The sequence below is a fragment of the Syzygium oleosum genome, unplaced genomic scaffold, assembly GCF_021117445.2.
Source record: "Syzygium oleosum isolate NSW1041296 unplaced genomic scaffold, Sole_v2.1 Sole_v2.16, whole genome shotgun sequence".
In the NCBI taxonomy this organism is placed as follows: domain Eukaryota; kingdom Viridiplantae; phylum Streptophyta; class Magnoliopsida; order Myrtales; family Myrtaceae; genus Syzygium; species Syzygium oleosum.
Genome location: NW_026607500.1, coordinates 8,404,884 through 8,420,207, shown reverse-complemented (window position 1 = coordinate 8,420,207; position 15,324 = coordinate 8,404,884). Strand labels below are relative to the sequence as shown.

Below are 15,324 nucleotides of genomic sequence, written 5' to 3'. Positions count from 1 at the left end.
GCCCACTTACCAAGCCTGCAAACTGAGTCTCTTCACCAACTCTCATACTTTGCAGCTGTTGAGTGAGCAGGGTTGACTGAGATTATCACGTGCCTTCAGCAGCTTATCCCTGGCAAATTTTTGTCCATTTGCACTCCTAATGATGGTCTCACACCTCGGCCAGAGTTCACGCTGATCGGCTGGCTGAGTAGGATATGGTGGGGCCACAAAGTTGGCTATTCAGCAGCCTCGAATTGAGACCAAATCGTGGACCGGTTTTTGGATGCTGATTTAAGTGCTTTAATCCATTAATTTGGTCGGAATTTTTTATCAGTTTGCAAGTTGAAGTATATTAGTTTAAGATGATAATCAGAATTTGCAATTTTCCATGCCCAATTTTGCAGGAAAGTCCCTCAGAATTAGCCATTTTCTTGCCCGAGAATGCCCGATTTGAGCCAATTTAGTCCTTTTGGCTTGATCTGATCAATTTTACCTTGCCCGTTTTCAATTTCAAGCTTGATTAGGGGTAAAAATGATGATTTAAGGGCTTGGGGGCGAATTTTACAAATTTTGCGATTTGGTCCCCCAACTTTTGGAAATTGCATTTTGGCCCCAACTTGCTGGTTCATTTGCAATTTGATCCCTCAGGTCTCGGCTAGCTACACTCGCATCCTTGGCCCTTGCTCTTCCATTTTTTTTTTCCAAAATATTTTTGTCAAAAAACAAGTTCCAATTTTTCGAAAATGATTTTTGGGCAAAAAATTTAGGTGTCAACATGTGCTCAATGCTATACCGAAGGAAGCAACATAAATGTGTACGAGAATCTAATTTTGTGCATCACGTGGAAGAAGGTGCACAAAACAAGCACTACCAAAGACGCGAAGAAGACTATAATTTGGGATATTACCATACAAACGCTCAAAGGAGAAATGTTACCTATAATGGGTGATGGGATACGATGGATAGTGTAAATAGCAGTGTGACAAGCTTCCCTCCAAAACTATTTAGGACAAAAGGCAGAGACAAGAATAGTGCGTACAACATTTAAGATATGCCTATATTTACGTTCTGCTCTACCATTTTGTTGGGAAATACCGGAACAAGAGCGATGAATGATAGTACCATTTTGAAAAAGAACTCTAAGAAATTCTGTGTTTCTATATTCCATAGCATTATTAGTACGAAAAACCTTAATATCCTGTGAAAATTGGGTTTTGATCATGGCAACAAAATCACAGTAACACGAGTAAGTTCAAAACGATTTTTCATTAGATAAAGCTAACAATAACGAGAGTGGTCATCCACAAAAATAACAAAATAGCGAGAGCCACTCATGGTGGGGGTGGGAGATGGTCTCCGAATGTTAGAGTGAATGAGCTCAAAAGGAGCATGAGATACAAATTCACTAATCTGAAATGGTAAAGCATGATGTTTTCCTAACTTACAAGACAATCAATCAAAATGTTTATTATCAACAGAACTAAATGACCACTTGAAATCAATAAACTTAACCTAGAGAAAGAAGCATGACCTAATCGAGAATGCCAAGTTTCAAATGACACTGTGGAGCACAACCATCAAAAGAGGTCGGAATATTTAGGGAAACAAGCTCAAAGAGGCTCCCCACTTTACGGCTTGTCCCAAGTGTCTGTCCCATCCAACAATTCTGCACATAACAACCTTGAGAAGAGAAATGAATATCAAAACCCAATTCACACAATTGTCCAACAGATACAAGTTTAGTGAGAGTTTAGGAACTAAAAAGGTGTTAGGTAAGGATAATGTTGATTTGGAAATGTTTCTTGTATGACTAACTCTCATCTGTGGGTTATGGGCTATATGAATAAGAGGTGCATGTGAAGTGAAAGATTTAGACTGAAATAAATAGAGTTGGATGTCGTGTGATCGCATTAAGCATAATAAAAAAGCCATGAATGAGATATATCTAGAGTGACATACATAGGAGAAGTGCTAGGAACAAAGTAACTAAAGGTACCAGATTCTCAAAGAATAGAACAAAGCTCCTCTAAGGATAGTGTGATGGATGATCCACGGGTAGAAGTCTCTACTGTGGCTGCACTGGTAGATGAACGGGCAGGAAGACCTCGATTGCAAGTTCGATTGGCCGATCCTGCGGGTTGCGTAGGTTGTAGCTGATAACAATTAGATGCTAGATGACCATGCCGGTGATAGTGTCTGCAAAAAGGGTTGCGCAAGGAGGAAGAACTCGAAGCGGCAAGTACCACATCTGTAGGTGTGGAGAAGGGCACGGCAGTGCGCTGCACTTTCAAGGTAGTCAGTTGAGTCTCCTCGATCAACAATTCCGATACAATCGTCTCAATGATCTCTATGCTAAAGGGAGGCCCTCACAGGTTCAAACTCATCATTCAAGGCCATAAAAAATTGCATGACATGCACACGATCATAATATGCAGCAACTTTGCAAGCATCACTAGTCCCCTCCAAGTGCGGTTCAGACAAGATTAACTGATCCCAAATAGCATGCATAAAGGATAGAAAATCATTAATGGATTAACCTAGATCCTGATGCATGTGATATAAATTCCCCAACAGCTGATACTAATGGGCAACATTTGAACTAGAATAACGTCTAGCAAGAAGATCCTAAGCTTCCTTTGTCGTATTAAAAAGGCCAAACTAGAGTCGAATAGATGGGATTGAGGTGTTTCGAAACCATGTGATAATCTAATGATTCTTACTATCCGATTCCTCCAAACGATCAACAAATTTAGCCTCAGTTTCTTCAATATTTTTAGTAGGCACACAAATATCTCTAGAGACATAACCCCAAAGCCGGTGTCCTTTCAAGAAGCTTGATATTTCTTAAGCTCATAAAACATAATTAAATAGTCTGGATGGGCATTAAAACTTCCAAGTTTTCCATGATAAGCACTTAACTAGTTTTAACCAGTAGAATCCAATATGTTGAGAGCAGTTATTGACAAAATAAGGCCGAAAATTAATTCAAGACGTCGAAATACCTTAAGTATCGGTTGAAAAACACCAAAAATTGGTCAGGAAAAGATCGAACCGATCTGAAATGCAACAAAACCGATCTGGTCTGAACTGGTCAATGATTGGTCAATGCCGATCAACGGTTGGTCAATGCCAATCAACGATCAGTCAACAGTGGGATGACGTGATGTATGATGTCAGTAGCCTAGAGAGCCGTTGGTGTGTGCAGGAGCGTGTCCCTAGGGAGACGCGTGGATCTCACACGCCGTACTTCTTGCGGCACATTCGGCGGCAGTGAATATTCACAAGCTGACTCGGCGGAGGGTGGCGAGTCGTGAGTGGATTTTTCGAAATGCACAGCGGAAGGCATCCAAATCACCACTAAACAATGGTAGGCTCTTTGGGTCCGAGACACGGTGGTGGCGTTTGGCGTCCATTGGCGATGAAATTTTAGGATGTGGCTCATCTAAGGGGGCAAGTTTGATGGTGGTGTCGGTTTTCTGAGATGAGCAGCGGAAGTATGCCAAATAGCAACTAAAGGCTTTGATCTTGGCGGAGAATTAGGAGTGTCGCGGTTGGTGAGGCTAGCGTCGTGACGGCCACCGTGTAGTAGACTCATTGGGCACTCCTTAAGTAACAATGGCTTTTATACCAAGTTGTGATTTGTGATTTGTGGTAAAAGAGAAGAAAGTGCAGTATATTCATATTACTCAAAAGAAGAGTGCAAGCCATCCCTTAATGTAAACTACAGTTAACCTAATATCAAATATATGCATCTAACAAACGGAAAAAATATATGAAATTTCAATTTGTATCGTAATTAATTAGTGTGTATCATGTCTCGTTATCGAAGTATACAATCTATATGTGTGTGTGTGAGCTACACCATTGATTTTCCCCAATTAATCATCCATGATAATACATCCCTAAACAAGAAGGTATCAATTTGCTCTCCAAAACCCCAACTTTGCTTTGCTTCTAAAGTATCCCCTGGATCGCTTCAAACCCTGCATGCAAATCACACAGCAATCGCCAAAATTTCTAAGAATTGAGATAAATCTACAGAGACACAAATTGAAAGCAAAACAATGAACAATAGTCCAATCAAAGAACCAGTTACTTACTGTACAAACTCGACGTTTACAGATGATGCAGATGGATTTGCAATGGCCTCGAACGCGGTCTTGGACAGGACGATGGTGGCACGGTCCGAGGAGGACCGAGAGACCGCGCTGAGAGCCCGGTCCACGATCCTGACCTGGACCAACTGGGCCGGATTGCAGGTCTTCGGCCGGTCAGCGCTTATGCAGCGGACCCAATATTGCCTCCCGCAAGCGGCCCCGTTGTCCCAAATCCCTTCCCCAGCAGCAGCGAACAGGAAACTCGAGGGAAACTGCAACGGATCGTACCCGAAACAAGCGGTCGCTGCGATCATATTACAACAAAACATGTCCATGTTTAGACAACGATCAAACTGTATTAACGTGGCCCAGTAATATACCGGAAATTAAGAGCCGGTTCGACAACATATTTACTTACGCGTGTATGGAGGATCATAGTGACTGGCGGTGCCAACGTCTGCATCACATTGGGGAAGCAATAGCACGGCGATAACAGTGATCGATATGAGACAGCGAGGGACGACTTGCTGCAATCGCGACATTGTCGAGAGCCAACCTGCAGAGAGTTTGGAAAGATGGGATACTTATTGTATGTGATCGAGAAATCTCAGGTGAAAGTTGATGGGTTGTTGTCGCTTGAGACGGACGATCCGTACGAGGATTAACGAGGGAAGTGGTGGGTGGAAACTACAAAAAGTAATCGGACCTGCGAACGAACAAAGAGAAGAATAAAAATAAGCTTTTTTATTAACCCCATGAAGAGTTCTCATTCTCTATCTTTTTGAAAAATCTTCGAAGGATCGACACAGAACGAATCTAATTCTCTTCTAATTCTCCACGCCCCTGGTCTTTTCTCGCACCAGCTTCTTGATTCACCAGGACATAGATTCTCCTTTCTAGTAACCTTATCGCGTCCTAGAAATATCACCCAAAACCCCCGACGTGACGCAAAGCCGAGCGCGTTTGCTTCAGATATTCGAAAACTAGAAAGCTTTACTGTTCATTTATGTTCTGTCACACGAAGGAAATTCTTATGCACGATCCCTACCCAGCTAGCCAAGTGATGGGTCCATTAGGGGGATAGAACGTAACGTACTTGAGGACGAAGTCAAACAAAAGGAAGCCTCGCTAACTTTAGAGGATGAATTCTATCTTATCTTTGATTCCCAGTACGGCCTATCACTTTAGCTTGCTTGGTTTTGAGGTAGCGTTTGATGTTGACGATCTGATACGCCATAGGAGACCCATAAAGAGCAAGAAAATGGGAGAGGGTTTCGTTGGGGGAATCACTTCACGTGATGATGAAGAGAAGTGGTATTGATGCGTGGTGTGTGAGGAAACAAAAGGTGGAGATCTTAACTGGCTAATTTGACCACAGTTTTTCTCCACACTTTTGATCCTGTCATCTCTACATTCCTTTCTGACTCTCGCCCGATCCGGCAAGGACGGCCCAAGGAAAATGAAAAAAAGGAAAAAGACAATAGAAAATAAAAAAAAAGAAAAAAAAAGTAAAGAAGGAAAAGAAAAGAAAAGAGAAGAGAAAAAAGGGAAAAATAAAAAATTAATAAAAAAAAGAAAAAATATTAAAATATTATTAAAATTTGTCCACTTCAGCGCTGGCCGTGTCACGTAGGATGGTTGGCGTCCATGTCAGCAATTTCCTACCAAAATTAGCCGGATGAACTCGATTGGCAAAATGTGAAATGATTTAGGACTTAATTGACACAATTAAAATGTTTAGGACTGAAATACAATAAGTAATAGGTTTAAGACTTTTTGGACAATTTTCCCAAATCTATTTTCGGAGGGAAAATCGATTTCTAACTTTTTTTTTAACGAACAAAAAGGGTAAAAGTAGGCAACCGATGCTAGCAACCCTCTCAAAGGTTATCAGAGGGAGTTTCAAGCCTACCAAGAAATGTCCGATCCTGAGTTCTAGCTACTGCCCACGGGGTCTAGACTTTAGGGCCTCAAGAAAATTGTTGGTGCTCTCGATCTTTGGGCGTGGGTCTCACACGACCTAACAGCTCATGTAAAGTGAACTAACATAAGCCTGAAGCACCAAAAAAACGAGCTCGAGATGACAATAAGCCAATCACTATAGCCTAGAAGGATGCTAGTGAAATAAAAACCACTTCATTCATGAGGACCACCGTCACAAATGACTAGTAACTTGTAATCACTCAAGAAAAGAAAGAAAACGATCCCAAATAACTTTTCCATTAGGCCAACCACTAAAAAATCCCTGAAACAAGAGGTTAAAAAACAAAAACAACGAAGTGGGATGAGACGGTTTTACCTGTTTGATTTGGGAAGAGAGCTCTCAAAATCTCCAAATTCGGGGACAATGCCTTCTACTTTTCCAAACTCTGGACATGTTTTTGCGACAGACCATATGACCTCGTGCATATTTATATGAATTGATTAATGGAACAAGTCTTGCCGTCCTTAATTATTTTGTTAATCGCATGGCCTTGAAAACAAGAATCAACAAGACGAGAGCTAGGGTTTATCTTAGCCGAATTATCTTAGATCCGTCCTTAATTACTTTTCCTGTGTGTTAACCTTAGGTCCTTCACAAAACCCAGAAATTTTCTCGATCGAACATGATAAAAAGAGCAATGTCGTGGATGTTAAGACTCGTCTACAAAATGGGTTTATTAAGTGATGCGGCGCTCTGCAGTAGAAACGCTCCTCTTTTCGGGTTCGGAGTTCTTTCCCCTGCGCGCGACGTTAGTTTCGGCTAATTAGGCCAGCAAAATCAGGCGGTGTTAGGGGAACGAACACTCGCTAACAGCTAAGATTGATATTGCCGGCTTCTATGCGCTTCCGAAGAATAATCCAATGCAATGTGCAGATTCATCACTACAGTGACGGAGGAACTGCTCTTTTTGGCAGACGTTTACAGCGAGGATATCGAATTGATAGAGTGTTATCTTGTCTTTTTCTCATATCTCCATCTTGATCGGAGGAAATTTCCTACGATCACATCTTTGATCGATAAGTTGCGCGTTAACGATATCGACCATGTAAAAGTTTAACCGATACGAGTAATGCGCATATTTGTAACCGGCCAATACGAAACGTAATTGGAGGAAGTTTCATTCAATCAAGAATGGAGGAAAACATCGATATTTAAAATATTGTGATGGTGGGATATATCTATGTGATGCATGTTAAAGCATCAATTCGTGATAATATTCATTAGCTCATGCACCAGTTAATATGTTCAATCATTAATATGTAGAATTGTATAAAACCTTTTTCATAGTTTTTCGAAATTCGCGATGCTTTTTTTTCCGGCCAACTCAAATACGAAGACCAAATGTGGTACACTTGGCGGTGTCGCTGAGCTCACACATCGCATAAGATATTCAAGAAATCCGGGATCGATGGGTTCGCATCATTCCCCTTCCGCATCTCACGTTCACATCGACCGCACAAGATCGTACCAAAAACAACAAAAGATGATCAAAGCCAATCGAAAGGAGAGAGAAGAGAGGGACCGTGATGTGATGCGTCTACGCACCTGACGATTGGACCGGAAAAGACGACCGAGAAATGCCCCGGTCGACGAAGCCCCTTCTTCCTGCAAAATCTATCCGACAGATCCACGAGCTCTAGATCACGCACGAAACACCGACGCTGGTTTTCCTGGGAAACTCGGATGTTTCGTTCGTTCACGAGCCAGGAACAGACATTATTATCGGTTCATATGTATATATGCACGAACGATCCGAGACGCAGCGTGTGCACGAGTTGTCGTGCGCCCGCTACGCACGTTACGCGCTCTGTAACGCTTGGGGCCAGTGTGAGTTGTCTTTTGCCCTCCTTAACTGCGTTAAGCAGCCATCTCTTCTACGCGAAAGAGAGATGTTTGTTTGTAGGCAAGAGAATGGATGGCAATGCCTTGTTAAGGCGATCCTGTCGCGTAACATGAGGGATTTTGGCGAATTAGCTCACACTGCTTGTTTGTTCCCTCCAATTGATAGATGATTACCTAACTAAGGCAAGATAATGGAACCCTCAGATATGAGATACCGAAAGGGGAATCGAGTCGGTTTTTTGGGTAATTTTTAAAAGATTTCGTGTTCTTCATTTAATTTGGTCGGCACGTGTCCAGTTTTCGACTCGAGGAGGTACTCCGACATTGTGTGTATGAGCCCCATTGACATTGTGATGGATAAGAAATATGTCAAAAGAGAGAAATATGGAATTTCAGTATATTTCTATATTAAACAATGAAGAGTACAGGAGCCTATTAATGGACTTTATCAGAAGATTATTTAAGGTAATATATTAATCAATGATATGCACAATCAAACCTAAGAGATAAGGATAATCAAGATAAGTATTGTAATTATCTCTAACAGAGGAGAATATCTAAGAGAAATATCTCTAATAGCGATTATATATGAATTTCGGGTGCCCATATTAGGTATGGACATGTATTATGGAATGCATATGTCTAGTGGCAAAAGTGTCAAAAAAGTCATAAACCTTTTACATTGGTGCCAATTTAGTCATAAACCTTTTACATTTGTGCCAATTTAGTCCTAAACCTTTTTTTGGTGCCAATTTAGTCCTAAACTTTTTGCATTTGTGTCGATTCAATCCTAAATCTTTTGCATTGGTGCCAATTAAGTCCTAAATCTTTATTTGGTGCCAATTGAGTCCTAAACCTTTTGCATTGGTGCCAATTCAGTCCTAAACCTTTTGTATTTGTGCCAATTCAGTCCTAAACCTTTTTGAGCTAAATTAATCGGAAGGACTGAATTGGCACAAATACAAATGGTTTAGGATTGAATTGGCACCAATGCAAAAGGTTTAGAACTGAATTGACACCAAAAAAAGGTTTAAGATTCAATTGGCACCAATGCAAAATGTTTAGGATTGAATTGGCACAAATACAAAAGGTTTAAGACTGAATTGGCACCAAAAAAAGATTTAGAACTAAATTGGCACCAATGCAAAAGGTTTAGGACTTTTTTGACACTTTTCCTTATGTCTAGTTGATCTAATAATCTGAGATGATGTGATGTGATCTAATCTAATAAAATATATATAAAATAGGTTCTAGACTCCATGTTGGTTTGAGCCACCTACTCGATTTGCGCCACGTGTGGCTGCTCCCGGCCAATGAGCAAACACCTACATTTTTAGACGAAGTGGCAGTTAATTTTGTTTTAGTATCTAACTTGCTCATCGTTGTTATAGTCGAGGCCAGGCATAAAAGGCCAATGTGCAAACATCTAAATTTCAAACAAATATCTATAGGGTACTTACTAAGGAGATTGGGGGTTTATAGTTCTTTGGAAAGAAATGCAAATTTGATATATGTGAAACCTTACTTTAGAGCATAGACAAATACATAATAGTTTTTACGGCTTTTTTGAACAGTGTCCTGAGAGCACTTTTATACCAAAAAGAGACTTTCGTAGATATTTAGTACATTTAATTTAATGAGAGGAGCCTTTCTTTTTTGATATAGAAGTTTGAAAGTTCATAAAAGAGACTTTAGCACACCTAATGCATTTAACTTTGATAGGAGGAGCCTTTTGTTCTAAGGAGAAAAAAAAGGAGTTTACACTTTTGATAAATGAATGTAAAAGATGTAAGAAATATTTTAAAATGGGTTAATACCACCAAAAACCCTAAACTGATACACTTGTGACAAATTTATCTCAAACTAATTTGTTGACCACAAAAAACCCCAAACTGGTACACTTATGACAAATTTACCCCAAACTAATTTTTTGACCACCAAAAATCCTAAACCGGTACATTTGTGATAAATTTACCTTCCGTTAAATTGAATTAATACCACAAAAAATCACAAATCGGTACACCTGTGACAAACGGAGGGTAAAATCACAAACTGATACGCCCGTCTACTGTCACATGTCATCCAACTAAAAAATTTGACGGTAAAATTTAACGAAAACTAATGAAGGGTAAAATTGTTACAAGTGTACTAGTTTTGGGTTTTTGGTGGTCAAAAAATTAATTTGGGGTAAATTTTCACAGGTGTAGCACTTTGGGGTTTTTCGTGGTATTAACCATTTTAAAATCTCAATATGAATATCAGAGACATCATATTATATTATTAGGTTCTTATATGCATAACAAAAATGAACTAGGGTTGTGTGATAGAGAAAAATAGTCTGGTAAAGTCACATCAAATGGATGATACGGATAAATTTAGACCCTCCGATGAATTGTTTTTTTTTTTTTTGATGACCCAGGGAACCCCCGCACGGCCGACAGCCGGGAGGTAAATCCTGGGGGCGACACATGCTAGCCACCACACACGTGCACCGGTTAAGTCACCCTGCGGCACCTGGGATTCGAACACTCAACCTTTTGCGAGAGGAAGAGTGCGCGCTCCAGCAGCACCACCCAAGCGGGTGGTCCCTCCGATGAATTGTTTTTTTTTTTGGTAAGTCCTCCGATGAATTGTTGATGTGTCGAATTTTCAAGAAAATTTTAATCTTATGGTTTAAGTATCAACTCCTTGTTATATATTAGTATAAGAAAAGCTGCACTAATTGTAATTATATTTGCCTCCAAATTGTAAGATTTTTTCCTTTTCTAATTATCTCATAAATTTGGACCAAAAAAAAATTATCTGATAAATATCTATATAGTAGTCTCTATATTCACTTTTGCAAATTGTATGCCGACGAGATAATCTTTCCAAAGGTCACCAGAGATGGGCAGAAGTGAAAATTCATAAACCACAATTACTTCATATAAAATTTCTTTTTAGCTTGGGGATGCTATCCATTTTATCCAAATCGAAATGCTAAGATGGAGAGAAATATTTCTCGTGAAAATTTGTATGCTTCCTGAGATAATTCACGCACAATTCCCTTCGAAACTTTTAATATTACATTAATTTGGTTTTGGTATGAAATTCAGATAGATGAAAATTACTTCAGAAATCTAAAAACGAACGAGCCATCGAAAAAAGTCTTCAATTACATTCAGTTCGACGAGCACATATTTCCTCCGAACCCCAGTATGGCAGAAGCGAGAAAGGAGGCCGAGATGGTTATGCTTGGCGCTCTTGATCAACTGTTTGAGAAGACATCTTTGAAACCAAAAGACATGGGGATCCTCATTGTCAATTGTAGCTTGTTCAACCCAACCCCATCTCTATCTTCAATGGTCATCAATCGCTACAAGTTGAGAGGGAATATCATCAGCTATAACCTCGGTGGAATGGGATGCAGCGCTGGTTTGATTTCGATTGATCTGGCCAAGGACCTCCTCCAAGTGCATCCAAATTCTTATGCCTCGGTCATTAGCATGGAGAACATAACTCTAAACTGGTACTTTGGAAATGAGAGATCGATGCTCGTGTCGAATTGCTTATTCAGGATGGGAGGAGCTGCAATTTTGCTATCCAACAAAAGATCTGACTGCTGGTGCTGCAAGTACAAATTGGTGCACCCTGTTCGGACCCACAAAGGCGCAGACGATAAGAGCTTCTCTTGTGTAACTCAGAAGGAGGATCCTACGGGAAGGATCGGAGTTTCTCTATCCAGGGATTTGATGGCAGTGGCTGGAGATGCCCTGAAGACAAACATTACAACATTGGGTCCTCTTGTGTTGCCTATGTCCGAACAGTTGCTGTTCTTCGCGACTCTGGTCGGAAAGAAGCTTTTCAAGATGAAATTGAAGCCATACATCCCAGATTTCAAATTAGCCTTCGAGCATTTCTGTATTCATGCTGGAGGAAGAGCAGTGCTCGATGAACTAGAGAAGAATCTGCAGCTTTCGGATTGGCACATGGAACCTTCGAGTATGACGCCTAATCGGTTCAGCAACACATCGAGCAGCTCTCTTTGGTATGAACTCGCTTACAGTGAAGCCAAAGGAAGGATCAAGAAAGTTGACAGGACATGGCAGATAGCTTTTGGTTCGGGATTTAAGTGCAACAGCGCTGTTTGGAAGGCTCTTCGCACCATGAATCCCGCAAAAGAGAAGAATCCATGGATGGACGAGATCCCTCAGTTTCCAGTGGAGGTCCCGAAGGTCTCGGCCATCTAGAGTTCAAAGGTAACTTCATTTGTTTCTAGCCTAGTGTAAGTTTGCTAATTTCAGTAGTTAACTGGGAAAGAGTTTGAGATGCCATTCTTTTAGCTTGATATTGGAGAGATGGAAGTAGATTATTGAACCCTCTGGATATTGGATGTTATAGCTAGAGCTGGACTCTGGGAAATGTATGGTGGCTTTGGAGTTTGATTCCAATATCCATTGTTCATTCCCTTTTGGCATCTCTTACCAATCTGTATTCTGAACCTTCTTTGGAGTCCTGAATGTTTGACTGATCATTAGGGCTTGAAATTTTTCTTTTTCTATCAGATCGTCTTAAACTGGTTGGCTGCCAATAAGTGTCTGAAACCGTCGATATGCATTTCTACTTGCGAGAGCTAATTTGCATCAGAAGAAGCATATATCGAAAACGACCCGATTCAACTCAACACTACCTAAATCCACCACTTTTCAGGGGAGATGTTGAGGAACCAGAGGTAAAAAGTTCACTAACCTAAAAAGTTCACTAACCTTAGACAAACATTACAACATCGATTTTAATATCGATGTAATAGACCATATGGCTAACAATGTTTCCGGCAGTATCAATTCATTTCAGGATGTGCTCGTTTCACTCAAAACTTTATGATAAAGAAAAATATTCTCCATTGAAATCATCTTCAAGGAAAAGGGTTAGTTTTCACCTATTTTGTGGTTTAGGATAAGTGATTTCCTTCTTGCCAGAAGAGGAAGTCGTTTTTTCCCAATCTAAGCTTATTGTTTTCAGTCCATGAAAAACATGTTTCGGAAAGTTGGAAAATAATTTTCCTTCAAACAAATAGACCCTTAATATATAGTGAGGAACATAGTCAATTATAGTAACGTCATATACAATTTTCCTTAAAACCCTACTTTGCTTTGCTTTGCTTCCCAGGTATCATCCTGATCACTTCAAACCCTGCATTTAAATCACATAACAAATCACCAAAATTTCTCAAAACTGAGATAAATCTACAAAGACACAAATTGAAAGCAAAATAATGAACAATAGTCCAATCAAAGAACCTGCTACTTACTGCACGAATTCGACATTGACAGATGATGCGGACGGATTCGCAATGGCCTCGAACGCGGTCTTGGACAGGACGATGGTGGCACGGTCCGACGAGGACCGGGAGACTGCGCTGAGCGCCCGGTCCACGATCCTGACTTGGACCAACTGGGCCGGGTTGCAGGTCTTTGGCCGGTCAGCGCTTATGCACCGCACCCAATATTGCCTCCCGCAAGCGGCGCCGTTGTCCCAAATCCCTTCCCCGGCAGCCGCGAACAGGAAACTTGAGGGAAACTGCAGCGGATCGTACCCGAAGCAAGCAGTCGCTTCATATTACACAAAACGTATCAATGTTTAGACAAGGATCAAATTGTAGTAACGTGGCCCGGTGATATACCGGAAATTAAGAGCCGGTTCGACAGCATATATACTCACGCGTGTATGGAGGATCGTAGTGACTGGCGGTGCCGACGTCTGCATCGCATGGGCGAAGCAATAGCGCGGCGAGCACAAGGATCAATGAGAGACAGCGAGGGACGGCTTGCTGCGATCGCGACATTGTCGAGAGCCAACCTGCAGAGAGTTTGGAAAGATGGGATGCTTGTTTTGTGTGATGGAAAGATCTCAGGTGAAAGTTGATGGGTTCGTGCCGCTTGAAACGGACGATCTGTACCAGGTTTATCAAGGGACGACGTGGGTGGAAACTACAAAAGTTACTGGATCTGCAAACGAACAAAGAGAAGAATAACCGCATGAACACATATTAAAATGCATATGGCTGCAAAGATCAAATTGAGATTAAATAAGAGTCCTCATTCTCTCTTTCGAAAATATTCGAAGAACTGACTTCAAACGAATCTCATTCTCCGCGCCCCTGGTCCTCTCTCGCACCAGCTTCTGGATTCATATCCTTGATTCATCAGGACGTAAAGTCTCCTTTCTGGTAAACCTTATCGCGTTCTAGAAATATTGCCCGAAACCCTCGACGATACGCAAAGCTAAGCACGCGTTCCGCTTCAGATATTCGAAGACTAGAAAGCTTTTCTGTTCATACATGCTCTGTCACACGGGGGAAATTCCTGTACACGATCCGTGCCCAGATAACCAAGTGATGGGTCCAATGAGGACAAACAGAAGGACATCTCGCTGACTTTCGAGGATGGATTCTGTCTTATCTTGGATTCCCAGTTTTGGCCTATCACTTCAGCTTGCTTGGTTTTGAGGTAGCGTTTGACGGTCGACGACCGAACCTCCGTGATCTGATACGCCATTGGAGGCCATAAAGAGCAAGAAAATGGGGAGGAGGGTTTCGTTGGGAGAATCACTTTACGTGGTGATGAAGAGAAGTGATATTGAAGCGCTTGACCGCCTGATCAAACCGAAACGAATTGTCCTCTTTCTAACGAAATTTAGTTTGGGAAAAAGCTGGCATTATGGGCCTATTGTCGGACGGACCACGCCTACTGAGAAATATCGTGTTCGAGTTCTAACCACTACGCACGAGGTCTAGACTTTAGGGCCTCGAGAGATGGGAAAATTATTAGGCACTCCCGACCATTGGGCGTGGATCCCAAATGATCTAATGGCTCATGCGAAGCGGGGTAACGTAGATCGGGAGTTATAAATAAAAAAACAAAAAGAACAGCCCAAGATTGCAATGAGCCGATCACTCTAGCCTCATAGGAATGCTAGTGAAATAGCAGCCGCTTCATCTGTACAGGATTCGGGACCACCACCCTCACAAATGACTCGTAGAATGCAATTGGTACAAATGGTCCCTGAATTTTAATTTTGTTTAATGTGACCTCTGAAATTTAATTCAATGTGCAATGTGGTACCTGAACATTTAATTTGTTCAACATGATTTCTGAACTAAATTGAAAATTTTCATACAGTTTGGAAACTAAATTGAACATGTATCAAAAGTCCCGGAATCATATTGAACAGATTTAAAGTTTAGGGATCACATTGCATATCGAATCAAAGTGTAGGGACCATTTATGTCATTATCCTCTAAAGAAAAAGAAGGGTGAGAGCAATCCCGAGACTTGTCCATTCGGCCAACCACCGAAGAATCCCCAAAAATTAGACGTGGAAAAAGAAAATCATGAAGTGGGAAGAGATGGTTTACCTGCTTGATGTGGGAAAATTAGAGCT

At 41.1% G+C, this 15,324-nt stretch overlaps 3 protein-coding genes across 6 annotated transcripts in view; 1 reads left to right on the top strand and 2 right to left on the bottom strand.

Annotated features, from left to right (window-relative positions):
- Nucleotides 1-7,765, bottom strand: part of LOC115686226 (EG45-like domain containing protein) — a 46,048-nt gene extending 38,283 nt beyond the window's left edge. The window contains exons 1-4 of one of the 4 annotated variants that reach the window (XM_030611449.2): nt 7,606-7,765; nt 4,495-4,632; nt 4,080-4,380; nt 3,694-3,962 (exon numbers count right to left, since the gene is read on the bottom strand). In XM_030611449.2, coding sequence (XP_030467309.2) covers nt 3,956-3,962; nt 4,080-4,380; nt 4,495-4,618 — 432 coding nt within the window. In that variant the 5' untranslated portion in view covers nt 4,619-4,632; nt 7,606-7,765 and the 3' untranslated portion in view covers nt 3,694-3,955. Of the gene's footprint in view, nt 1-3,693; nt 3,963-4,079; nt 4,381-4,494; nt 5,125-7,605 lie in introns of those variants that run through there. The other 3 variants (XM_056318904.1, XM_056318903.1, XM_056318905.1) reach the window with 3 other exon arrangements.
- Nucleotides 7,766-9,675: 1,910 nt separating this feature from the next.
- Nucleotides 9,676-12,418, top strand: LOC115686224 (3-ketoacyl-CoA synthase 11-like). Its single transcript, XM_030611444.2, has 2 exons — nt 9,676-9,690; nt 10,998-12,418. The coding sequence occupies exons 1-2, from the start codon at nt 9,676-9,678 to the stop codon at nt 12,129-12,131; spliced, it is 1,149 nt and encodes a 382-aa protein (XP_030467304.2). The 3' UTR covers nt 12,132-12,418.
- A 507-nt stretch (nt 12,419-12,925) lies between these two features.
- LOC115686225 (EG45-like domain containing protein) lies at nt 12,926-14,028 on the bottom strand. The gene is made up of 3 exons (XM_030611445.2): nt 13,603-14,028; nt 13,193-13,493; nt 12,926-13,074 (listed from the first exon to the last, which is right to left on the bottom strand). Exons 1-3 carry the CDS (start codon nt 13,919-13,921, stop codon nt 13,068-13,070), a joined length of 627 nt encoding a protein of 208 aa, XP_030467305.1. The 5' UTR covers nt 13,922-14,028; the 3' UTR covers nt 12,926-13,067.
- Nucleotides 14,029-15,324: the final 1,296 nt, after the last annotated feature.